Below are 26,351 nucleotides of genomic sequence, written 5' to 3' on the forward strand. Positions count from 1 at the left end.
TGGGCTGCTGCACTCGGTTGCGTGGTTGAAGGGGAAGGCTGGGATACTGCAATCGGCTGCATGGTGTAGCTGGGTAGTGTTGGAACAGTCCTAATGTCCAGCGGTGGTTGTGGTGGTGGTGGATAGTGCCACTGATGCTGACCTAGAGCTTGTTGCCCTGTAGGGAAAGAACTTGGTGCCTGCTGCTGATATCGCTGCCGCTGCATGGCCTCGGTGTAAGCATCCTGACAGGCCTTCATCACATACAGCTGGAGATCAGGGCTAAGATTTTCCGTCACGCCCTGTTCTATACCGGAAAAATAATGTTACGCCGGTCTATTTAAGGTCGTCTTCCAGGTGGTCAAGGCTTTTTTGGACATCCTGGAAAAGTGTATTCAAGTGAGTAAACCCACTATCCATTCTTTCTACACCGCCTTCATCCCAGCTTGGAAGACCGAGCTTAAGTGAATAAACTCGGGCATGACTGGCCTCTCACAGGCCCGCTGGCGTGCAGATCCAAGTAAAGTAGTGGCAGAGGGCTGAGAGAGGGGAAAACCTGATGGAACGGCTTCCTGTTCCCCAGCCTGTGAAGCCTGCCTGGTTTCCCCATTGCTGGTGGATGATTGGGCCTGTTCGTTGGCTGGTCGATGAGGGGCTGCTCCAACAGAGGACGATCCAGGTTCTGTGGTGCTCCACCAGGTTCTGTGTGAAAAATAAATGAAAATCATTAGTAAACAAATTAAAAGTTTAAATAATAGTAAGACAACACAAAAGATACTCGTGTTCGGTGAGCAAGCGCAGACCTCAGAAAAAAAAGCCGATGATGGTACTTATATTTTCTGACTTTAAGAGCAGCACCACTTTGAACCCGAATCTCCTCTCTCGTGTCCTTATTGAAGTGATCCCTCATCGAGCACCAGCGAACATTTACGCTCTTCACGGTGAAGGGGGAAGAAAAAAAAAATATTTTAAAAAGACACCAACATTTACAGCAAAACCGACACGTAAAAGACCACATTGCAATACTTTCTGATTTGTGGCCTTGCATGGTCCCAATCATCCAACAGCGATCTCGCCACTTCTTCCCAGAGTCGTCGGAATGATTCCGATCACGGGGTTCCCACAACGCTTCTCTCTTGCACAGAATAAGGACTTCATTATCAATATCCGGTTGTCCTTCCTTGTGTTGTGGAACCTATAGATGAAATACAAAAAAACATTTGTAAGTTAAACTGAAAACAAATTCAATTACAACTCTGATAAAGGCTACTTACACCCCATCTTTCCTCCTCAGCAACTTGAGGCCGACAACCCTGGGAAGAATCATTTCCACTAGACTGCTCCTGCTCTTCTGCACTGTCAGGTATCTGTAAAGAAAATACATGATTTAACACATGTCTAGTATTGACAGTCAATACATACCAATCAGTAAATCAAATGTGATTTCATAATCTGTGTCATGTCCACTTTCGGAACTTTGAGTGGAGGACATGTTGGAAGTGCAGGCAGCAGTCAAGTGAAACACTACAGAAAAAAGACAAATGTTAAAACTTGGTAGAAGCCAAACACAATGTAGCACAAAAAATGGACACCAATAATTAATTACAGGCAGTAGTCCAACAACACAGCAGGCAGGAAGGCAGCAGCACCAGGATGGCAGCACCAGAAAGACGGCAGCAACAGGAAAGTGGCAGCACCAGGAAGACTGCAGCAGCACCAGGACCGGAGCAGCAAACAGTCTACAAGGAAAAGAAAAAAATGAGTACAGAGTACACAGCACAGCAGCAACAAGACCGGAGCAGCAAGCGGTCTACAAGGGACCTGTCCAGAGTCTTGTGCATAATGGACTACCTGTCTCAACATCCCATTTATACATCAGTCATTTTGCAGGTGGTAACATAGTTTACTGGACATGATTAGTGTGAAGTACGCATGCGTATCGCTTACGCATGTCCTTGCGTACCAATGCGTTCCCATAGAGAGTAATGCTTTTTTTACGCAATCGTCTGCAAGCGGACGATTGTACAATATTTGACGCCTCAAAAAATGCAACATGTTGCATTCGCCAGACACTGCCACACTCTGCAAAATGACGCATGCGTAAGCATGCAAAAACATGTCCCTGTGTACACAATGTTAGATATGTACGCATGACGCATGCAGATGTATGCGGATCATACGCTGCGCACAGAAACTCTAATGTGAACCCAGGCTAAGCGCCACTTTAGGTAGCAGTGTCCTTTCTCTTTTCTATCTGGTTGTTAAGTATAGAAAGATAAAATCTCCTCTTCCAGAAAACACTATAAAGCTATGTGCACACGCTGCAGATTTGCTTGTTAAAATTTCTGTGCGGTTTCTGCATCTCTTCCGCCGGGATTTGATGTGGATTTTAATGTGGATTTGATGCAGATTTTCATGTGGATTTGTAAGCTGAATAAAGATATATTATTTAAAAAAAATGTAATTTCCTTGTTCAACCTCTTCAGCCAGATACCCTCATTAATATTGAGTAAAGACACATACACAATTAAATAAACACGCACACACAGTCACCAGCCAACGTAGGAACATTAACATAATGGCAGGCCCGATACTGATTAAGGAACGTGCCTCTGACTGCAGAGCCCATAGGGTTAAAGCTAGAAGGAAACACTGTGCCGTGCCCAATTCCCCCCTCCCACTGCTCCCTCAGGTGATGCACTAATTGGGATGCCCGACTGACCTAAGGGAATATAGTGGATGGGGCGTCCGGCCAAACCTACATGGGTTAAATTCATGAAACCGGGGTCAGTAACTTTCTCTTTCTCCCCGGCTGACCCCTGAAAGCCGTTATCCCACCCTCCCTCCGTAAATATATTCATTGATGTTTTGTGCTGATATTATAAATATAATATATATATATGAGCCCATTATGACATGTAATTGCTCTTCTCTGCGTATGTAATTAATAAACTGTGACCGACCTGTTCAACCCATCTAGGCCTGTCTGTGTTTTCATTGCGGGATCGGTGGGAGGGGGGAAAGCACTGTTTACAACACACGGGTCTCCGCAGTCTTAACCTACATATGCTGTAACAAAACAGCAACTGTTATTGGGCTACGTCCCCACGGTCAGTAATAGGCATCTCTTTGGACGCAGCACATATCCGCTGTGTCCAAAGTGCTGCTGGATTTTGAACGCAGGTGTTCATTGAACCGTGCGCAATCACCGTGCCCTATACATTGGATGGGTGATATTTGTCCATCTCCGCAGTGAAGCCGCGGGCGCCAGTGCATTCATAGTGGACATGAAATCTCTTGAAATCCCATCACTATGCTGTGACATCTGGCCGGTGCTGGTTAGACGCTGTGGATGTAAGCAGCATCCAACCTGCAGCATTTACTGACTGTGGGAACATACCTTCAGAAAATGCAATATCTTTTTATTTTTCAAAAAATGTTTGAAAAAAATTGCGTGAGCTCCCACATAATCTTAATAACCAGCAGGGGGAAAGCCAACGGCTGAGGGCTGATGCTAATATTCAAGGCCATTAGCCAGTAGCCATAAAGGTTCCCAGGCTATTAATATCAGCTCACAGCTGTTTGCTTAGCTTTTACTGGCTAGTTTACAGGGGAACCCCAGAAAAAAATTGACATGGGATCCCCCTATAAAATCAAACCTGCAAAGACTAGGCAGACAGCTGCGGGGTGATATTAATAGCCTGGGAAGGGGCCATGGATATTGGCCCCCCAGGCTAAAAACATCAGCTCTCAGCCACCCCAGAAATGGTGCATCTCTAAGATGTGCCAATTCTGGCACTTAGCCTCGCTCTTCCCACTTGCCCTGTAGCGGTGGCAAGTAGGGTTCATATTTGTGGGGTTCATATTTGTTGGGTTGATGTCACCTTTTTATTGTCAGGTGATTTCAAGCTGTAATAATTATAGGGGATAACTCAGGAGACTCTTTGCGTGGAACAAGACAACTACAGGACACAGTTTTATAAGTGGTAAAGTCTATATTATCACACGGTGATTCAAACAGGTGCAGAGAGAAACTCAAGTCCACAACACTTGGTGCCAATATCAAATGCAGCTCAGCAGTCTATAGGAAACTTCAGAGGAAAATGCAATCACGCAAAAAGTCTATGAAGCACAATTATTCTTGAGGATACTTGACATGAATAAGTCCTTGCTTAGTCCAAAACACAGATAGATATGCTTATAAGGCAGTTCAAATAATATCTTAGCTCAACCAGGGAGGTCTGGGTAATAGTCTCAGGTTCTTGCAGAGCAGAAACAGCTTACATGTCCAGCAAATGCAGATGGAAGTAAACACGAGCAGCAGATGAAGGAGGATTACTGGATCTGGTGTATGCAGCAGGAACTCAGAGCAAAGTAGCAGTATAACCCCACAGGTTCACAGGAGCAGGTATATAGCCAGGGAGTCACCAGAGGTACTCTAGCACAGACTGAAGGCTGGGTTTTATAGCAGGAAGACACAGTGCACGTGAGACCAAAGACGCCATCTTGGAAAAGGGAAGAAATGCACAAAAATGTAATAAAAAATGTTCAGAGTCCTGACACAAGCCCACGGTTTAGTAATGGAGAGGCGTCTATAAGACACCTATCCATTACTAATCCTATAGTTATATGGTAAATAAAGACACAGCCAGAATAAAGTCTCCTTTATTGAATCTTAATTTACCATACTTACTGAACGCGTAATCCCCAACGCCCTCGTCTCCTGCAACAAACATTAAAATAATAAACCAACAATATACTGTAACGAATGGAAACAGAGGCACAGATTGTGAAGTTCACTTTCATTTTTACTGAAGTTTAATGTGGAACCTCGGGACCACGGTCCAGGGGTCTCCGATGGGGGCGTGACTACGTGAGCCCCAGACACCCATGGTATGTCAGAATAGAATGCCTGGGGGACACGGGTGCTACCTCCAGTTTAGACCCCGGACTCGTGGCAGCTGTCCCAGCTGGACAGGCGGACAAGCAGGGTTAGCAGAAGATGTGGAGGTAATCAGATGATACCGGGTGTACTGTTAGGAGCTGTACCGGCAATTCTGGCGTTGTTGGGAGGAGAGGATGGCAGATTGACGGGACGAGACGGAGGGGGCTTAGACAGACCAGATGTCGTCCAAGATAGCCAGGTAACAAGTAGCTGATGATATGTGGAGACAGACAATATAAGCGGAGCACTGGCAGAGGACTTAAGAAACAGAAGCACATGCTAGCAGGAACCGGGAGAAAGCAGCAGTGAATACTTGTTGCTCCAGCACCCTCCCTATGGTGGAGGGGCTAGAAATAGTGATCATTAACACACCATTGGTCAGAAGTACTTTTTGGAAAATGCGCGCTGTCTCTTTAAGAGAGCTGGAGCGAGCACACGCGCAACCTAAGCACTCTGCCCGGGAACCTTCTGGCTACGTACCAGGAAGATCCTTAAAAACCGAGGACAATAGAGTCCAACACAGTAGATACACTAAAGAACATAAAGCCAATAATAAGTGAATAATTATACCAACTAATGTCACCACAAGACACAACCACAGACAAGCGTATATATCCACATGAATACAGCAATAGAAAAGAAAATAATCCTCAATATTCAGAAAAAATTATATGGCCCTCCATTTCAACGATATAAAAATCAAGCAGTATCGATTTCAAATAATGATATAAAAAAGGGGAACCATCTCACCTCATATTCCTTTGTTCATCATATCGAGGGAGAATATCCCTTAAAAACTGGTGCCATATAAGTAGGGGAGGCACTTAATACTTTTGTCCATACATTACCCCACGTCGATCACCAGTCTGCAAACGTCATGTCACCCCAGAATTTCGGCTTCCCAACGCGTTCCGTTTCTAAGACTCATCAGGGGAATATGTAGCAATAGAAGAGATCGGGTGTCGCACCATCATAATATGTGGACACCCATCATAACAAATGGGGGAAAAAAGGAATCTCGCACCTGTTGTGATGCTGCCGGTTAAATAGACCGCCGCCGGGTCCTCGTGTTTCAGCGCCACCAACTCACTTCCTGTGCGCGCGTTGCTAGGGGACGCGTCATGTCTACGGCGTCTCCAGCGTGGAGCGCATAGCTGGAACACTCTACCTATGACACCCTAAAAGGGCGTCCCAATGCTGGAACGCACCTGTGAACCGCATAAGTCGCCTCCTGCCGTCGCGCTATATGACGTGGGTATGTGTTAAAGTGTAAAAAGAGAAACAACACCGGACTGTAGGTACAATTTCAATCAAAGTTGACCTTTAACACGCCGGATTATTTGAAAGGAGTCCTCCTATTCTACAAAAGGATGCTAATAACATGTATTAAATAATCCTATCTCCCAACTCACATATAGGAAGGAGGATTATGGTGTCAGGACACATGCTGTCGGCCTGAGCAAAAAAGAATACTCATAAGATATACAGTATTATATAAATAATCCTAACTAGAACCTCCATACAGAAGGGAGGATTATAATGTCAGGGCATGTGCTGTACGCCTGACACTGGGGAGGTAAACACGGAAAAAAGATAATTCAAGCACCATCATCATATTCACACTTGATGATGGTGATTATTCTCTGATTCATGGTTATGGCGAATTCTACTCCAAACAGTGAGAAAATTTAGTTACCATTGGAGAAACGGTATGGAGACTATCCTAACTCGAGTACCACAGCTAATCAAGTGCAAGGAAGGAAGGTAGATGGAAAAAAAAATGTGCCTGCCTATGTAACAACTATGTTAATAAATTCCTATTACTATCAATATATACTGTATCCTACCTGTCAGTGGAGGTTGGCACCCTAGGGATAGATAGGCGAGAAAAGGCGCCCCCATTCCACGACGGCTGACCCTATCTAGACCCTCCATGACCCTAAATGATACAACAAGCAGGGGGAAGGAGAGAAAGGAAATGTGCACAGGGCTTGTGAGGCATACCCCCGATCAGAGAAAGCAGCTGTATGTAAGAATCAGGTTGAGGCCTCCCGTCGTGGAATGGGGGCGCCTTTTCTCGCCAAAGAGTGTTGGGGATTTGGTGTGAGATGACTATAATGGGTTTTTTCTCTTTGCCACGAGAGCACCCACTGAGAGAGGGGATCCGCCCCTAGGAACAGGAAACCTATGGAGAGATAAAAGTGGCGGCTCCCCTCGCTCCCTCAGTTGGTTTCCTGTTCCTAGAGGGAACCTGTGGAGAAGATCGCAAGAGGATACCTTGGCTGTGATGCCGCCTGTGTGGTTTCTGTGAGAACGGCAGGGGCTCCAGCACTGGATGCAGCGTCGGGGAACTCCTGGTTCAGCTCCCCCCTCAGCTGTTTTGGACAACGTGAGGCCAGGATCCTGGTAAGGCCGTCCTGGCTCATGGAGAGAGCGTGGTACGGAGGCTGGCGCTTGTCCAGGTCTGCGTGGTGCATGGGGCGCCTGGCCGGTATATTCCAGCCCCTTCAGCGGTGGCAGGGAGCAGGGCACGCACGCGCAGAAGAAAGTTTTCCCCTGGAAGTGCTTGTTCAACTTCCGGGGAGGCAGGAGAGTCTGTGCGCCTGTACAGAGTGGCAAAAGCTGCGCAGGCGCACAGAGCGGGGACGCAGAACCCGGAAGTGACAATAGACTTCCGGGTCAAGCAAAAAAAAAATGGGGAAGAGCTGCATAAAAGAACCAGCGATGTCGTCCCCAGATGACCCCGCAGTGCACCCACTAGGAGAAGCAGTGGTGTCTGCGCCCAGCAACAAGAAAAGTGACAGTGGACGCTCTAGACAGAGCAGTTCCACAAATAAGAGTGGAATAGACAAGAAGTCAGGTCACTCCACATCTCAGCCTGTGCCACCGCAACCGGTACCATATTGGAAAGCTTCACTGGGTGAGTGCTACTAATCACACCTAATAAGCTGATAGCGCCTTCTTTCTTTATACCTTTTACGTTAAGAAAACCGTGAAATCCAAACATAAAGTGTGCCCTGTGTTCCCAGCCCCTTCCGGACAGTTATTCAAAGAGACTGTGTCAGATCTGTATTGGACATACCCTGCAGGAGGAGTCCTCAGTGAGAGCCGAGGATATTAGGCTCATGATAAGGCAGGAGTTAAAGGCCCTGGGGAGTTCCGGCAGGTCCAGAGAGCAGAGATCCAGGAGAGAATATGCTTCCCCTAGGTCTAAATCTTCTTCAGACAGTGGTGAGATCAGTTCAGATTCCTGTAAGGAGTCATTCTTTTCAGAAGAGGAGCAGCATACTTGTCCGACCGACAGCATTAATAATCTTGTTTGATCGGTTCAGAAAACTATGGGGTTGTCAGATACGAAGGACCCCAAGACTCCTCAGGATATTATGTTCGTAGGTCTCTCAGAAGAAAAGGCAAAGTTTTCCGGTAATATCGGCAGTGAAAGGGCTGGTTAAAAAAGAATGGGGAAAGCAAGGGCAGAGAGGTTTCCTTCCTTCAGCATCTAAACGACAATATCCTTTTGATGATGAAGATCTAACTTCTTGGACGAAAGTTCCCAAGGTAGATGCTGCCATAGCCTCCACCTCCCGTCATTCCTCCTTACCTGTGGAGGACTCATGAGTGCTATCTGACCCCCTGGATCATATGGCGGATACGTTTCTTAAGAGGTCCTGGGAGTCATGCACAGGGGCCTTAAAGCTGGCAATATCAGCCACATGTACCACAAGGTCTATGCTGGTTTGGTTGGAGGAATTAGAAGAAAATATAAAGGGCAGCCTGTCCAGACACAAATTGAGTTCCTCCATACCTCTAATCAGAGGCGCGGCAGCTTTCCTAGCAGACACATCGGCTGATTCCCTCCGGCTAGCTGCCAAATCGGCAGGACTAACCAATGCAGCCCGTCAGGCCTTATGGTTAAAAGCCTGGAAAGGTGATGCCCAGACTAAATCTAAACTCTGCGCTATACCATGCCAGGGTGAGTACCTGTTTGGTACAGTTCAAGATGAAATTCTTACTGAAGCAGGCGAAAGAAAGAAGGGATTCCCTAATACCTATATTCCATCCTATAGGAGAGCTTTCAGAAAACAACCTTTCGGAAGAGAGAGAGAGACTTTTGGAGTCAAGACATCTGGCGCAACAAAGAAACTAAGCAAGAGTTGCTCTGTTTGGCAGATCTGGTACTTCATGGCGTCCCTACAGGGGTGGAAATAACTTCCGGTAGCTCTAACCTGCCGGTGGGTGGCAGGTTATCTTCTGCCAGCAGTGGATGGCTATAACAACTAATTCCTAGGTCATTAGCCTCGTAACATCTGGCTTAAGATTAGAGTTTGTCCGGATGCCTCCAGACGTCTTCCTGTTGACTTCTCTAAAGTCTCAGGCTCAGCAGGAGACTTTGGAATCAGAAATTAAGGCTCTGTTATACAAACATATTCTTGTAGATGTTCCGACAGATCAAAGGGTAAGGGGTTTTACGCTCCCTTATTTCTGGTCCCTAAGCCAAATGGCTCTTATAGGACTATAATCAATTTAAAAAGACTCAATACCTTTTTAAAACTCCGAACTTTCAAGATGGAGTCCATTCAATCATCCATAAAACTCTTATTTCCCAGGTGCTTCATGGCAGTCCTGGATCTCAAGGATGCATATTTCCATCTCCCAATACACGTTTTGTATCAGAAATACCTCCGGGTGGCGGTCGTATTAGAAGGTCAAGTCCGACATCTTCAGTTCACAGCAATGCCCTTCGGGTTGGCTATGGCACCCCCGAGTCTTCACCAAGCTAATGCTGAAGGTGATGTCATTCTTAAGGTTTTAAGATACCCTAATAGTTCCATACCTAGACGATCTTTTGGTGGTTAGAAACTCCATCTCTCAATGTCAGCACCGCCTGGTTGATGTGATTTCCTCTTTGCAGGCTTTAGGTTGGCTGATCAACTGGAACAAATCCAGATTGCTTCCGGTGACCTGCCAGTTTTTCCTGGGCCTTCATCTGGACTGTGTAAGTCAGGAATGCCTCCTTCCAGAAGCAAACATAACAGTAATAATTAGGAAAGTTCCTTCAGCAGTCGACAACCCTTCAATGTCCCTAAGGGAGGGGATGTCTCTACTTGGCTCTCTTACATCTTGTATTCCTGCAGTACAGTGCGCCCAGTTCCATACTAGAAAGTTACAGTGGGCCATCTTACAGGAAGAGGAGAAGCTGCATGGACAGATAGAAGGAATAATATCCCTATCGACTGAAGTAGTTAAATCTCTGACATGGTGACTAAATACAGTCCATCTCTCGAGGGGACTTCCATGGGTAATAAAGCCCTCAAGAATAATTTCTACAGATGCTAGTCCCTTTGGGTGGGGAGCACATTTAGGGGAAAGTATGGTTCAGGGACAGTGGTCCTTAGTTGAAGCTGAAGACTCATCAAATTTGAGAGAGCTAAAAGCTATTTACCACGCCATATGTAAATTTCTTCCACAGCTGCTAGAATCTCATACAAGAATTCTATCAGACAACATAACAGCGTTGGCATATCTAAACCGCCAAGGAGGAACGAGATCAGATCCGTTGATGTCTACCGCAGACAAAATCCTAAGTATAGCCGAAAACCATCTTTTGTCCCTTTCAGCTCTTCATGTCAGAGGAGTAATTAACCAAAAACACAACAAAAACCAGCATAATTGAAACAAGTCCCTATTCAAGTATAGCTGAACCAATTAGTACTATATGCTGAGAAAAAAGACTACATAACAGGACTAGTCGCTAAAAGGACAATAACAGAGAAATGGGTCACAAGGACCCAAAAGAACGACCTACAAGTCCATATGAAGCAATATGTATAAATTACCTTTATTAGTTCTTAAATGCGGTGTCTGTACATACCATGCGGCACTGTACCTCACCTGATTCTTTGTATTGTTATGCTATTTCGTGTATTTTTTATATTCTTTAAGAACTAATAAAGGTAATTTATACATATTGCTTCATATGGACTTGTAGGTCGTTCTTTTGGGTCCTTGTGACCCATTTCTCTGTTAATGTCAGAGGAGTAGACAAATCCACGGCAGACTTCCTCAGTCGGCATACCCTGTATCAAGGGGAATGGATGCTCAGCCGACGTATTTTCAGAAAGATAACTGACATGTGGGGCATGCCAGAGATAGACCTCTTTGTTACAAGAAACAACCAGCAGGTCGAAAGGTTCGCTTCGCTATACAGAGCGGACCACCCCACCCGAATATACTCAACTCCCTTCAAGCCCCATGAGCATTCCATCAGGCTTATGCCTTTTCCTCGATGGTTATTCTGTCGTTGGTCATCAGGAAAATAAGAGAAGGTGTGAAAGTGATCCTGATGGCACTATTTTGGCCCAAGAGACCCTGGTTTTCATGGCTCAGGACCATGTCAGTCTCCGACCCGTGGATTCTCCCTTGAGATCTGGACCTTTTCTCTCAAAGGCCTGTCTATCATCCTTAGGTGAAGGGTCTACGCCTGACTGCTTGGAACTTGAGAGGCTGTTACTGAGACTAAGAAGATTCTCGGAAAATTTAGTTAATACCCTCCTGCACAGTAGGAAAGAGACCATGACCAGAATTTACACCAAAGTTTGGAAAAAATTTCGTAATTTCCATCCAGCAGACCTTTCTAATGAGGTACCTATCCCTTCTATCTTGAAGTTCTTGCAGAAAGGTCGTGAGTTAGGACTATCAGTAACCACCTTGAAAGTCCAAATATCAGCTCTGGGAGCTTTGTATAATCACAACGTTGCGGGGGATAGGTGGGTAGCCCGGTTCATTTCTGCATGTCACCGAGCAGACCCAGTACATATTGCTCAGATACCATCTTGGGATCTCAACCTAGTTTTAGAAGCGTTGACTGGTGCCCCATTTGAACCTTTACACTCTACCTTGATTAAGTATGTTTCATTAAAGACTGTCTTATTAGTGGCCTTAGTATCAGCAAAAAGAGTGAGCAATATCCAGGCCCTGTAAATAGATCCTCCCTTTCTATTGTTTTTTCATGATAGGATAGTGTTAAAAACAGACCCTTCCTACCTTCCTAAAATGTCTACAAAATTCTATAGATCTCAGGAGATTTATCTTCCCTCTTTTTATGATAAGCCAACAACTCCGGAAGAGGAAAGACTTCACACATTAAGCTACTTTCACACTAGTCCGTCGGTACGGGCCGTCGGCCCGACGTACCGACGGACAGTGTGTTAATTAATCACAATGTGGGCAGCGGATGCAGTCTTACGCTGCCAAGTGTGATGAGCAGGGAGGAGTGGGCAGAGTTCCGGCCGCGCTTGCGTGGTCGGAAAAAGCGGAACCGACGGACAAAAAACCTTTTACATGTAACTTTTTTTGTGCCGACGGTCCTCCAAAACACGACGCATCCGTCACACGACGGATGCGACGTGTGGCACTCTGTCGCAATGCGTCGCTATGTATAAGTCTGTGGAGAAAAAACTCATCCTGCGGGCAACTTTGCAGGATGCGTTTTTTCTACATAACGACGTACGTCGAATGACGCTAGTGTGAAAGTAGCCTTAGATGTGAAGAGAGCTGTCTTGGCCTATTTGGATAGAACTAGACCCTGGAGGCTGAGCAGGGCTCTCTTTGTGTCATTTCAGGGCCACAGGAAGGGGTTTGGAACCATGAAGGGTACGCTTTCTAGATGGATCAGAGATGCGATTGGTCTGGCATACTCTGCAATAGGCGAGAGCCCGCCGCAGGGCGTGAAAGCACATTCCGCAAGAGCAGTGGCATCCTCCTGGGCTTAAAGAGTGGATGTCCCGATTGACCTCATATATGTAAGGCAGCAACTTGGTCTTCACCCTCTACTTTCTACAGTCACTACTAGACTTGTCTTCCTCTACGGACTTAGCCTTTGGTAGATCAATTCTTGACACAGTGGTCCCTCCCAGGTGATTCTCTGAAAATCTCTCAGTGGGTGCTGTCGTGGAGAAGAGAAAAAAACTGATTACTTACCGGTAATACTCTTTTATAGAGTCCATGACAGCACCCACTCACTTCCCTCCTTTATTTTGTAGTTGCACATGGTTTTACCATTTGGTGACGGATTAGTTGTATATAGGAAAGAATATACAGTTTGTACATGCCTAGAAATTTAAATAGGTTCATACTTTAAGTAACTATGGAGTAATTAACTAATGCTTCTATGGCGGTTCCTCTCATTCTCTGTAATCCAACTGAGGGAGCGAGGGGGGCCACCCCTTTTATCTCTCTGTAGGTTTCCTGTTCCTAGGGGCGGATCCCCTCTCTCCGTGGTTGCTGTCGTGGACTCTATAAAAGAACATTACCGGTAAGTAATCCGTTTTTTATTTTTATGTGAATATGTATGTAATTTTACACTTTTTTTTTTCTTTTTAACTGTAAGCACAGGCGCCGGCAGATGATACTACTCTCCCATCAACGGCACCTTCTGTCACTGTTATCAGTGACAGCAGACATAGCCGAATGGGAGCAGTAGTCTCATCGGCCCACGTCTGCTTTTTTTTTTTTACTGCGGGTCAATCACGCTGACATCTGCCAGCATCATCCCGCAGCGCTGTTACCGACAGTACCGGCGGTAGCGTTACTTCACACAGCTGCACACACACAGACATCTGCACACAAACCCATACACATCCACACACACACCCAGACACCTGCACACACACAGACACCCGAACACAGCCCCAGAGACACACACACCCAGACACGCACATATTCTCCGCTCACACACTGAGCCTTATGACATCATTTCCTTTTCAGTAGCGCTTTTGCCAGCACATCCGCAGCAAATCTGCAAACCTTTTTACATCTTTTGTTTTGCTGCGGATTTGACTGACTCAAAGGAAGTCAATGGGTGCAGAAACGCTGCAGATCCGTAAAAAAAAATTAAAATGCTGCAGAAAATAAAACGCTGAGAATAAGGATGGAAATTTCCACAGCATGTGCTCAATAATTCAGGCATGCCATTGATTAACATTGCTTTAAAAATCCAGTGCGGATTTATAGCATTTCTGCTGAAACACAACAAATCTGCAACATGTGCACATAGCCTAAGTGTGTTTGTCAAACATATCACATCAAAGATACACACATTCCTACCAAAAACGTACTGCTCCAGGAATCCTTTAGCCACTCTATCTCTTCTAAAGACTTTTAGAGGCCTCATACACTAAGTTTCGCCAAACATTTGACCAGAAGCAATGTTGCCTTACACTCACATACATTTGAGTGCTAGCTCTCCCAAGCACTCCTATGTTGAGAGAGTATGAGAGGGTCACTGCTAGACTCCCCTTACGGCAGCTTATATCGCTGGGGAATAAAAAGGATTGACAGTCTGAAACCAGATTTTCTGAATCCTTCGCTCCTTGATAAATGAGAGGTTGGGAAACCTCTATACACATTAGACATCTGCTCCAATCCCTCCCAAAAATGGAGTCTTTCCTGAAATGGTTTCCACCTGAAGAACTGTACACACAGCCCCTAATAATGTATCTACGTGATGAAGGTGGTATATGTTTCAAGTTGCGATTATTGTTGTCATTATTGTAAGTTTTTCCTACTTTATTCCCTACCCCACCACATAAACTTAGTTGCAATCCCCTGCAAGTTTTTGTGTATGCTCCTTACCTGTTGGTTAAGTAACACTTTAGCAAGACTTTTTAACCTTTTAATGCTATCAACTTTTTGCAGGTCACTACTGATATACGCTACCGTTGTACAGAGCACCACTCTGGCACATCTGCATCTGCCCCCCTAGCTGCTGGAATTATTGCACTTGCACTAGAAGCAAAGTAAGAAATGAATGCATTAGATTGTTTCTGCAAAGAACTGTAGAAAATGTCTGTTGTCTGATTTTGTAAATTTTGTGAACACAGTCCTGCTCTCACATGGAGAGATGTACAACACATTGTTGTGCGTGCATCAAGTCCTGCCAACCTAAAGGCTGATGACTGGGAAATTAATGGAGTTGGCAGAAATGGTGAGGCCAGAAACATTTTCCTCTTAAAGGGGTAGTCAAAAACTAATATTGATTTTAATCCCACAGTTGTCACTATCGGGGCTGGGTCTGCTCTCTGCACACGTTGGAATTGACAACCGATGCATACTGTCACGGCGGTAAATTGCTTCCCCTCTCAGCACCTCCTTATTCACCATTGCCACCGCGCAGCTTCTCAGCATGTTGCTTTCATGTGGCCTGGTCTCTGCAGGAATTTATCCCTTCTGTGTCTTGCTGAAATTAGGTTCCCTGGGCCTATCCCGTGGCGGCAGGTTCTATATTGGACAGCTCCACCTCCACTTTCCCCCTAATGTTGGTTTCTTGCCTGTTTGTTCAGCTAGTGTCCAGTTTGGTTTGTGCTTCGCATGTTTGTTCCTTCCTGACTTCGACTGCGTATCCTGAACCTGTGCAGTCTATCCCGACCTTGAATCATCAACCACGTCTTTGCTATCCTGTACCACATACCAGCGCCTCTGACCTTCCAGGTATATACTTGGAGTGGCACCTGGCAACCCAGTGTTTCCTCACCACCAGAGACACTAGTGAAGACTCTATAGGCACCTACTCATGCCCCTCCAGGGAAAGCCCGGCCTGTGACACAGTGGGTCCACATTCACCAGTGTTACATTCGTCTGCCAGTGTAGCATTAGATTTGGGCCATGGACCCAGCTGACAAATCAGAAATCACTGACCCCAAATCTCTAGTACAAGTCTTGTACGATGGGAGCGTCAAGACCAGCTGAAGCTGGCAATTAGCCCCTTCAAGATTTTCGCCGTACAAGTACGCCGCATGTCAAGTCTCTCCCTTTGATGTGGGTTTCAGCGCTGAGCCCACGTCTTTTCTGACACGCCAGCTGATTTCAACAGATCCACCCACGGCTGTTAACCTGTTAAATGCTGCTTTCAATCTCTGACAGCGGCATTTAACATGATCACGCTCTAAGCGTGTCACTAATCCCGGCTTTCAGCTCCCGTGTCACATTACCATGAGTTGGCATAACAACCCAGGGTCTACCCAATGGTCATCGCTCATGGTAAGTGAGCATTTCTGCTACACTAGCACTAGCAATCAGATGTTTGCAGCTTCTAGTCTCCCATGGAGAATTTTGAAGCAAGTGTAAAGTTTAAAAAAAAGTTTTTAAAAAATGAAAAAGTAAAAAAACGTAAGTTTAAATTGCCACATTCAAAATAAAACAATAAAAAAATAAAAATACACATTTGCTATTGACACTTTCAGAATCGCCTGATCTATCATTATGAAAAAGAATTAATCCAATCAGTAAACTGCATCATGAGGAAAAAATTCAAAATGCCAGAATTATGTTTTTCCAGGACGTCCCTCCTGATAGCACCACCAGGAGGTAGTACTTCGTATCCTTGATAGGGACAGGAACATAGAAGAGGTTAAATAGCCTCTTCCCTCCACCACCCTTCAGTGTTTTTCCTGTCCCTATCAGGGACAGAGGCAGAAGTGGAGTACAGAGGTGCGAAGATTCAGGTACCTGTGTTTCGACATTCCCTCCAGGCTTGGTCTGGCGGGCTCACTCCGCAGTTGCCCTGATACTGGAGGAGGTCCCTCAGCGTCGGTTGAGCTGTGCTCTCCCGGTGTCTGCGACATCCCTACGCAGGGCCCTCTGGGCAGCGGCTGCTGTTCTGGCTTCATAACCAGCATCTTGTGCTTTGGATGTTATCAGGAGGCGCGCCGGTGACTACATCCAGGGGGTCTTCAATATCCCGGGAGCGCTGTCTGACCGGTGTCTTGCCCCTAGACTAACGGCAGTATCGGACGGGATCCAGGAGGTGTGTCCACGAGATCCCGGGTCCTGTCAGGCTTCTGGCTCTCTGTAGCGGGGGCGAGCCGGTGTGAGGCCTGGGGGGCGTGGCTTCTATATCCCCAGGAGAACAAGGCACCGGACACAGGTGTCTCTATGCTGGCCGGCGTTAGTTCCAGATGAGAGCCTGCGCAGTTTGGCTGGAGACCTGCAACGCCGGAATTGACAGCAGCTGGGCTCGGAAGGATGACTAATCAGATGTCTTGAAGCCTGGTAAGGCGGACAACTTAAAGACTGACATCGGACAGCACACTTGACTTAGTAAATATGGAAAGTGCTAGCCGTCCTGACGTCAATCCATAAAGCCATCCCTGGACTGTGTGATTGAGGTGTAGTAGGGGTCTCTTAGCTGATCACTAGATCCAATAGCTACTGGGCCCTTCTTTATATACTGTCTTTCAGGATAAGGAGGCGCCTAGGCGGTCCACTTCAGCAGCAAAAGGAAAGCTAGCAGATGTCCCTATGCACGGCCAGACTTTCAGAAGGATATGATAAGAAGTTATGTGAAGAATGCATTTCCAAATTACTTGAGGAGCAAACCTCCTTACTGACCAGTATAAAAACTATGATCAGTGAGGAAGTACAAACTACAGTCTCAGCACTACTACCAGCCCAATCCCCCTCTCCTAAGAGACCCAGATGGGACATGGGTCTAAGTTCAGAGGAAGGAGTAGTGTCATGCTACTCTGACCTGGAATTGGGTGAAGGAGAGGGTTCCTCAGTAGAACGGAAAAGAACAGAAAGGATATCTGTTCTCTTCCAAAAACAGACATGCTCCTGCAAGCTGTCAGGAGTACCATGAAGGTTGAGGAATCCATGGAACAATTGACAGTCCAGGATGAGATGTTTGGTGGCCTGAGAGCTTGTGGGACTAGAGTATTTCCAATTAATAATCATTTAACGGCAATGATATTGGAAGAATGGGAAGAAGCTTGTAGTCCCAAGGGATTTCAAGTACTGCCTTCCTTTTGATCCGGAAGAGACCAAGGTATGGGAAACAGAGACTCTAGCCACAGGTATGTCAATCTTCAACACTAAGAAAATGGCCATTCCCTTTGAAGATTCATCTGGCCTTAAAGATCCGTTGCACAAGAGGTTGGAGGACCTCCTTAAAAAAGCTTGGGAGTCATCTGCAGCCATCATAAAAGTGAACAAAGCAACCTCCTCGGTAGCCAGGTTGATGAGTTTATGGGTCGACGAGCTAGAGAGCCACATTAAAAGCAAAACTCCCAGGGATGAAATCCTGAAGTCACTACCATTGTTGAAAATGGCGATTGACTTTATGGCAGATGCGTCACCAGAATCAATCTGCTTTGCAGCAAGAAACAATGAGCTGTCAAACGCAGCGAGGTGGGCTCTGTGGCTAAGATCGTGGACTGGGGATACCCAGTCGAAAAATAAACTTTGTTCAATACCATTTACTAGCCTGCATGTATTTGGACCAGTTCTAGACGAGTTGCTTGAGAAAGTGTCAGATAAATAGAAGGGCTTTCCCGAGGAAAACCCAAAGAGAATGCCATCCTTTGGGAGGACTCAATCTCACCCCAGGGAGGACTATAAAGGAAAGGGGAAGTCCGTCAGGTGAAGCTACCACAAAGGTGGCAAGGGTAAAGGCTCCTTTCAGGATCAAAAACCAAGACCCAGCAGGCAATGATGCCAGAGGTATTGGGGGGAAACTCCAGTATTTCCTGGAAGGTTGGCAGGATATTACCCAGAATCCGTGGATTCTGCAAACTGTCTCTCAAGGGTACAGGATAGAGCTCACCCAGTTGTCTCCCAAGAGAATACTGCCTAACCCATGCCCAGTTTCCAGTGGCCCACCAAATACTTCTGAAGGATATACAGGAGCTCCTAGAATTGCCAATCCTAGTTCACGTGCCTCATCCCCAACAGTTCCATGGACATTATTTAAGTCTGTTTTTCATAAAGAAACCAGGAGGGGAATGCTGAACAATAATAAATCTAAAACCACTAAACCGGTGGGTAGCCTAGGGGCAGTTCAAAATGGAGTCACTCAGATTGGTCATACCATTAATAAAAAAAGGACTCAGTAATGAGCGCACTAGATCTAAAAAGTGCTTATAACCATGTACCTATCCATGCCTCGCACCAGAAGTACCTCAGGTTTGCAATAAAAGACCAACGGAAGGGTACAACATTTCCAGTTCAGGTGCCTGCCATTCGGTCTCTCCTTTGCTCCCTGAATTTTCACAAAGGTCATGGTAGAAGTTATGGCCTTCTTAAGAGAAAAGAACATTCTCATCGTCCCATACTTGGACGACTTACTATTAGTGGCAGACTCAGCCACAGATGGAAGAATGTTTAATAACAATCATGTCACTCCTGGAGAATCTGGGGAGGATAATAAACTTAAATAAACCAAGTTTCAGACCAAAAAGGAAGTAGGTGTTTCTGGGGGTACTCCTAGACTCCAAACAGGGGTATTCATTCCTTCTGCCACACAAACAACAGCCAAACAGGATATTCAGACCGTACAAAAGTGAAAATACATCTCCATCAGGAAAGCCATGAGAATCCTGGAGAGTGTTCTTGTGCGTAAACATCACTATGGATGCAAGCCTCAGAGTTTGGGGAGCCCACATGGAAGGTCATTACCTCCAAGGAACCTGGTCCACATCGGTGCACAACAGTTCCTCAAACCACAGTGAACTCAGAGCGGTCTGGGAAGCACTGGCGAGATGCTGAGAAGAGCTACAGAATCAACATGTCAGTATCTTCTCGGACAACTCGACCACAGTATCCTTCCTACTACATCAGGGAGGTCCGAGTCTCCGTCACTTACAAGAACTGTCAGAGACAATATTCTACTGGGCAGAGCTATCGGTAAAATCAATTATGGCAGTACACCTGAGAGGCTAAAAAAATCAGGTAGCAGATTTCTTAAGCAAAAAGAAGGTTCAACCCTCGGAATGGTCTCTGTCCAGCTGACCCAGCACTGGGGTACACCAGAGATAGGCTTATTCGCCTCAAGAATAAATAGCCCTCCAAGCAGTAATCCTGCCCAAGTAGGAGTTAGTTGGTATTTCTCCTGGTGGTTCTGTCAGTAGGGACATCCTTGAAAGTAGGAATTTAGGCTAGGGTCACATTGCGTTTATGGCTGAGCGCTAACGGACAGCGTTGCACAGGGAAATTAACGCCGTGCAACGCGTCCGTTAGCGCTCCCATTGCCCGCAATGTTAAAGCGCATTGCTAGCGTGTGTCATTTTCGGCACGCGCTAGCGATGTGCCGGTCTTTTGTAGCACGCCTCGGACGCTGCTTGCAGCGTCCGCGGCGTGCCCGAGGTCCGTTCCCCGCTCTCGCAGATCGGGGATCTGCGCTAGCGGGGACGTTTAACACGACCCCGAAAAAGACATTGCCCTAACGCAATGTGACCCTAGCCTTAGTCCTATTGGTAATGGTGTTTCCAGCAGTCCATCATGACAGCACCGCTTATATACCATCCCTTGAATTTCTCATCTGATGTGTGATATGAACATGTGTAGAGAGGTGGTTCAATAAAATAGTTGTTGCATCCATCCTGGTGTGGTACTTGGGAAAATCACTGAAGGGTGGTGGTGGGGAGGAGCTATTTAACCTCTTCCATCTGTTTGTCCCTATCAAGGATACGAAGGACTACCTCCTGGTGGTGCTGTCATGGATTCCTGGAAACACCATTACCGGTAGGACTAATTACTACTTTTTGGTCGCTGCAACATTGCATTAAAATGCAATAACAGGCGATCAAATCATCATATCTACACCACAATGGTATCAATAAAAACGTAAGCTCGGTGTGCAAAAAATAATCCCCCACCCAGCCCCAGATCCCGAAAAATGGAGATGCTACGTGTCTTGGAAAATGACGCTTTTTTTTTTTTTTAAACAAACATTGCATTTTTTTTTTACCACTTAAATAAAAAAATAACCTATACATGATTGGTATCTACAAACTCATAATGAGCTGGAGAATCATATTGGCAAGTTAGTTTAGCATTTTGTGAGCATAGTAACAAAAAAGAAACAATTGTGGAATTGCACTTTTTTTGCAATTTCATCACGCTTGGATTTTTTTTCCCCATTTTCCAGCATACCATATGGTATATGATGTCGTTCAAAAGTACAACTTGTCCCACAAAAAACAAGCCCTCACATGACAATGTTGATTCAAAAATAAGAAAGTTATGGCTCTGGGAAAAGGGGAGCAAAAAACAAATGCTCAAACGGAAAACGGCCCAGAAGTGAAGGGGTTCATGTGATGGCAATTCAGCTGCAGTGTTTATCGACAATATTCGAGGAACCTCACCAGCCCTCATCTTTCACCTCATCCCTGCTGACTCTAAGACAAGGCACAGAAACCATGGCTCAATATGCCTTACGTTTCCTCACCCTGGCAGCAGAGCTGACCTGGAGTGAAGAGTCTCTAGTGGCAACCTTCTGTGCCCAATTAAGCCTGGAAGCCTCCAGCGCCTTGGGACAGACGGAGAGATGACCCTGGATAGGAAAGTTAGCTCTCCAAAGCTTTTGACTGAAGTCACCTTGATTTGGGGAAGACAAGCCAGATCCATTGCCAAGCTCCTCTTCCTACACAACAACTTGTTCGTCCCCTTGTTGTTGCCTTCATTAGATGAACAATGTTTGGCATAGCCTATTCGTCACACTACCTATTGCCCTGTAATTTGGAGTTCAACACTCTGAAAGAATCTCTTTTTATGTCCTACCTAGCTCTGTAGATTTCGTTCTTTTAAATCTTACATGGTTTTGTCTACATCTGGTTGTTGACTGATCTACCGGTCAGGTGCTCCAGAGGGGGATCATTATGTTCTCTGCCTGCCTAGCCAAGGTCATGCCCAATTCCCAGTGTTACTTGCCTTCCTTGCCTGAGACTCATAACCCGACTGAGGTGGTTAAAGCAGCTCCTTCCCTGTAGGTTATGTCTCCCCAGATAAGACCTTGGTTTTTACTTTAAGTGGGAATCTTGTCCTGGTGGCATAAACCCAACCATCCAAGGGTTTTCGGGGTGTTATGGCCACCTGTCTACAGGATGCGAGTGGTAATGCATCCTTTAGGAGGATGCTTGCTGAAAATATTTGCACCCCTACCATTCCTCGGTGGTCTGGCCTAAAAAGGGAGGGGCATAAGGGGGGTACTGTTATGTGGCAACTCGCAAGCCCTCTCAGCGCCTCCCTACTCACTGTGATCACCACATGGCTTCTCAGCACATGGTTTCCATTGGCCTTAGGGGGGTGGGGACGGTCTTTGTAGGAATTTAACCGTATGTCCTGCAAAGATTTGGTTACCCAACCTATCCTGTGTCGGCAGGATTTATATTAGGCAGATCCATCCTCCACTCTCTGCCCGAACGTTGGTTCCTAGCCTGTTTGTTCAGGTAGTGTCCATTTTTGTGCTTAGTGTGTGTAACAACCCTGCCGGCATCACTGCATGGCCTCCCATCCCCCACCTGCCTTACACACCAACTTGCTCACTGCTCTGGGCCATGCTATGGGTTCTGTCTTCTGCCGGTTCCCAGCTGTGTGCCTCATGTCTCCTGCCTGCTCTGCGCTTTCTCCCTGGCTGTGTGCATGGGGGGGGCCCTGGCACCTCCTGATTCTTATTGAGACTGCGTGCACCTTACGAAGGTGTCCCCTGCCAACTGCGAAGAAGCCTCTGATACTTAAGGCATCCCCACCCATTGGAGGATGCCTGAGCAATTTACTTCCTCAGTTTCTCGCTGCTGAGGTGCCAGGTCCCACCTCTATCTCTTGTGTTAGCCACCCAGTGGGGCGTCGTACTCTGGCCTGTACCTGTGTTCTGTTACTCCCGTGTCTGCCACCCAGTGAGGCCTTGTACCCTGGCCTGTGTCCTTGTTTCTGTGCCTTGTCCCGTTCCTGACCCTGTCTTAACCTAGTCCTATTCCTGTGTCCATTTGTGTCCCTGTCTTGAGCCTTCCCTATCTCTGTGTTTCCTTGTGTTCACTCCTTCTGCTCTTAGCCCTGCCTTCTGTGGCTCTGCTCCGCCTTCTGTGACTTTGCTCTGCACTCTGCTCTGCATCCTGTGACTTTGCTCTGCTCTCGGCTTCACACTCTGTAGCTTTGCTCTACTTTCGGCTCCACACTCTGTAGCTTTGCTCTACTTTCGGCTCCACACTCTGTGGTTTTGCTCTGCTCTCGGCTCCACACTCTGTGGCTTTGCTCTGCTCTCGGCTCCACACTCTGTGACTTTGCTCTGCTCTTTGCTCTGCACTCTGCGGCTTTGCTCAGCTCTTGGCTCCACACTCTGCGGCTTTGCTCTGCTCTTGGATCTGCACTCTGCGACTTTGCTCAGCTCTTTGCTCTGCGGTCCTGCACTACCCTGCTCCACTCCTTGCGTTCTTCCCTGCTCTGCTCGTTGCGGTTCTGCCCTGCTCTGCTCCTTGCGGTTCTGCCCTGCCCTGCTCCTTTCGGTTCTGCTCTACTCTTCTCCTTGCGGTTCTGCCCTGCTCTGCTCCTTGCGGTTCTGCCCCGCTCCGCTCCTTGTGGTTTGCTCCGCTCTCATTCCGCACCTTGCTCCTTGTTCTTCCAGTCTGAACAGGTTCCTACTTGTCCCCATATAACACTCATACCTGTCTGTGTTCCTGTCCTCCCTGAATCAGTTCTTGCTCCTACTGTCTGAACAGGTCCCTACCTGTTCATATATATCACTCACACCTCTCTGTGTTCCTGTGCTTTCCAAGTCAGTTCCTATCCTTTCTGTCTCAGCTTTGCCCGCCTGCCAGTGTCTCAGCCATGCCTGCCTGCCAGTGTCTCAGCCATACCCGCCTGCCTGCCAGTATCTCAGCCGTGCCCACCTGCCTGCCAGTTTCTCAGCCGAGCCCGCCTGCCTGTCAGTGTTCCGTCCCCAGTGGGATCAGCAGCCACAGCCAGACACCACCCTGGAGTGGTACCTGGTAGCTACCTTCCGCACAAGCCTGACCTCAACTTCAGTGGCTCCAGTGAACACCAAGGTAGCTGCTTAGTCACTTCTCTTCCAGGGTAGTCTGGTTTGTGGCACAGTGAGGCCACACCCCCACATTCACTCCAGCCAGTCATTGCGCGAGCGTGACAATTCGCTCAGGCCATGGACCCTGCTGAGTCCCATGTACTTTTGCTCTCTGAGCAAGATGAACTTTTTTCTGGCCATCATGAGCAACTGGATAATTTCCTTACCCTGTCTGAAATCCTGTCCTTCACTGCTCCACCCACAATCATCATCTCTAATGAGCTATTTGATTGACTTGAAGCTTGCGCTCCTAAAGTTGAACCCGTCCCAGCAGATCCGCCATACTATGATGGAGATCCAAAGCAGTGTCGTGTGTTCTTGGAGCAGTTCTTGCGTTATTTCAAGTGGCATGCTCCCTATTTTGCCACAGATCGGATTAAATTAGGATTCTTAATGACCTACCTAGCAGGAGATGCTTTGAAGTGGCTCAAAACCCTCTGGGAAGCAGGGGATCCCTTCACCTCGAATCTGCCAGCCTTCCTGGTGGCCTTCTGTAAGGTCTTCGATAAGCCTAGTACAGCGTCTCCTGAAAAGTCTCTCCCCCCCCCCCCTTCCCAAGCTCACAGAAACGGATCAGACGAAAGAAACCTTTGGGTAAACCATCTTATCCGTCCTTGACCGTCCAAGACTCACCTGTTCCACAACCTGCCAAAGCAGCCACCCGAGCAAAATCCAAGAGGTCTGATAAGAGTGGGCTAGCAAACCTACAGCCTGAATCTAGTTCTGAGAATGAAATACGGTATCGCTGCGGTTGTAAGGAACATCCTGACGGTCTCTGCCCTGTGAAGCCTGTACTCCAAAACCCTGGGCCAGTAAGAGTGGCTGCCCTTGGCGAGAGTACCCCCTCTCAATTAAAGTCAATGACTGTGTCTCTGCCTTCTGGGAGCTTTGGTGTGTTTAAGCCACCAGCCAAACGGAGTCGATGTGTGATCTCCGTTCTACAGCTCCAGAACCCGAAGAGGGCATTGTCTGGTGATGGCCGAGCCCTACTTAAGGGCAGTCCAGTCCTGCAAGGACATCTACATCTCCAAGTCGGAGCTTTATACTCGAAGAGGTTTGTCTTCCGTATGCTGTCTGGTATGCCCATGGGTCATTCTGAGCCTAAGACTCTATCACCCTTTCTGGTCTGGAGACCCAGCAAGGTGCTTCATTTGAATCAACCAAGTCGCAAGAAGTTTACCTTCAGCTTCCTTTTGGCCTGTTGGTGGAGATACCAAAGTGGAAGTTCTCATGTCTCAGCTTTCTACCTAACAAAAGGAAGAAGTTCCATTAATTGCATCTTCCATGGTGAGGGCTGACTTCATTGGGCAGAAAGAGACTTGGCACTCCCGTATTGCTGATTTCATGCCTGCCTCATTCTACCCTAAAGATGTCATAATGGCTTGGACTGTGTGTGGACCTATTTTTCTTCTGCAAATCATCCTGGTGGACTTAAAGAAGAGGGGGCCGTAAAGGGGGGGTACTGTAACAACCCTGCCGGCATCAGTGCATGGCATCCCATCCCCCACCTGCCTTACACACCAACTTGCTCACTGCTCCTGGCCATGCTGTGGGTTATGTCTTCTGCCGGTTCCATGCTGTGTGCCTCATGTCTCCTGCCTGCTCTGTGCATGATTCCTGATTGTGTGCATAGGGGGGCGGCGCTGGCAACTCCTGATAATTATTGAGACTGTGTGCACCTTCCTAAGGTGTCCCCTGCCAATTGCGAAGAGGCCTCTGATACTTAAGGCATCCCCACCCATTGGATGATACCTGAGCAACTTCCTCAGTTTCTCGCTGCTGAGGTGCCAGGTCCCATCTCTATCTCTTGTGTTACCCACCCAGTGGGGCGTCGTACCCTGGCCTGTGCCTGTGTTCTGTTACTCCCATGTCTGCCACCCAGTGGGGCCTTGTGCCCTGGCCTGTGTCCTTGTTTCTGTGCCTTGTCCCGTTCCTGACCCTGTCTTAACTTAGGCCTATTCCTAAGTCCGTTTGTGTCCCTGTCTTGAGCCTCCCCTATCTCTCTGTGTTTCCTTGTGTTCACTTCTGCCATCAGCCCCACCTCCTGTGGCTCTGCTCTGCATCCTGTGACTTTGCTCCGTGTCTCGGCTCCGCACTCTGCAGCTTTGCTCTGCTCTCTGTGACCTTGCTCTGCTCTTTGCTCCACACTCAGCAGCTTTGCTCAGCTCTCGGCTCTGCACTCTGCGGCTTTGCTTTACTCTCGGCTCCGCACTCTGCAGCTTTGCTCTGCTCTTGGCTTTGCACTCTGTGGCTTTGCTCAGCTCTTTGCTCTTCTCTTGCTCTGCGGCCCTGCTCTACCCGGCGTTTAGGATTAAAATCAATATTAGTTTTGGACCAATCCTGTAACTGAAAATTGAAAATTAGTGAGTTGCAATTGTGTAACTTTTTTTTTTTTTAATTTGAGTGAGCCACCATTATGGGTATGGACTTTTGAATGCTGGAAAATTGGTAGACTTAGCTCTAAAGTGGGAAGCTACACGTCCTCAGAGAATGTGCTTGGTGAAGCTTGTGAGTAGTCCTCAGTAAGTGTCAATGTTGATTTGCTATCCCTAACTAAAATCTGTTTATTGTCTTGCA

At 47.0% G+C, this 26,351-nt stretch overlaps 1 protein-coding gene across 3 annotated transcripts in view; it reads left to right on the top strand.

Annotated features, from left to right (window-relative positions):
- The window catches only part of LOC143764782 (proprotein convertase subtilisin/kexin type 4-like), a 353,321-nt gene that overhangs the window by 301,075 nt on the left and 25,895 nt on the right, over positions 1–26,351 (top strand). For 2 of the 3 annotated variants that reach the window (XM_077250736.1, XM_077250737.1), the window contains 3 exons: positions 14,621–14,721; positions 14,806–14,909; positions 26,179–26,296. In XM_077250736.1, the coding sequence (XP_077106851.1) occupies positions 14,621–14,721; positions 14,806–14,909; positions 26,179–26,296 (323 nt within the window). The remainder of the gene's footprint in view (positions 1–14,620; positions 14,722–14,805; positions 14,910–26,178; positions 26,297–26,351) is intronic. The other variant, XM_077250738.1, reaches the window with a different exon arrangement.

Source organism: Ranitomeya variabilis, chromosome 4 (assembly GCF_051348905.1).
Source record: "Ranitomeya variabilis isolate aRanVar5 chromosome 4, aRanVar5.hap1, whole genome shotgun sequence".
NCBI classification, from domain to species: domain Eukaryota; kingdom Metazoa; phylum Chordata; class Amphibia; order Anura; family Dendrobatidae; genus Ranitomeya; species Ranitomeya variabilis.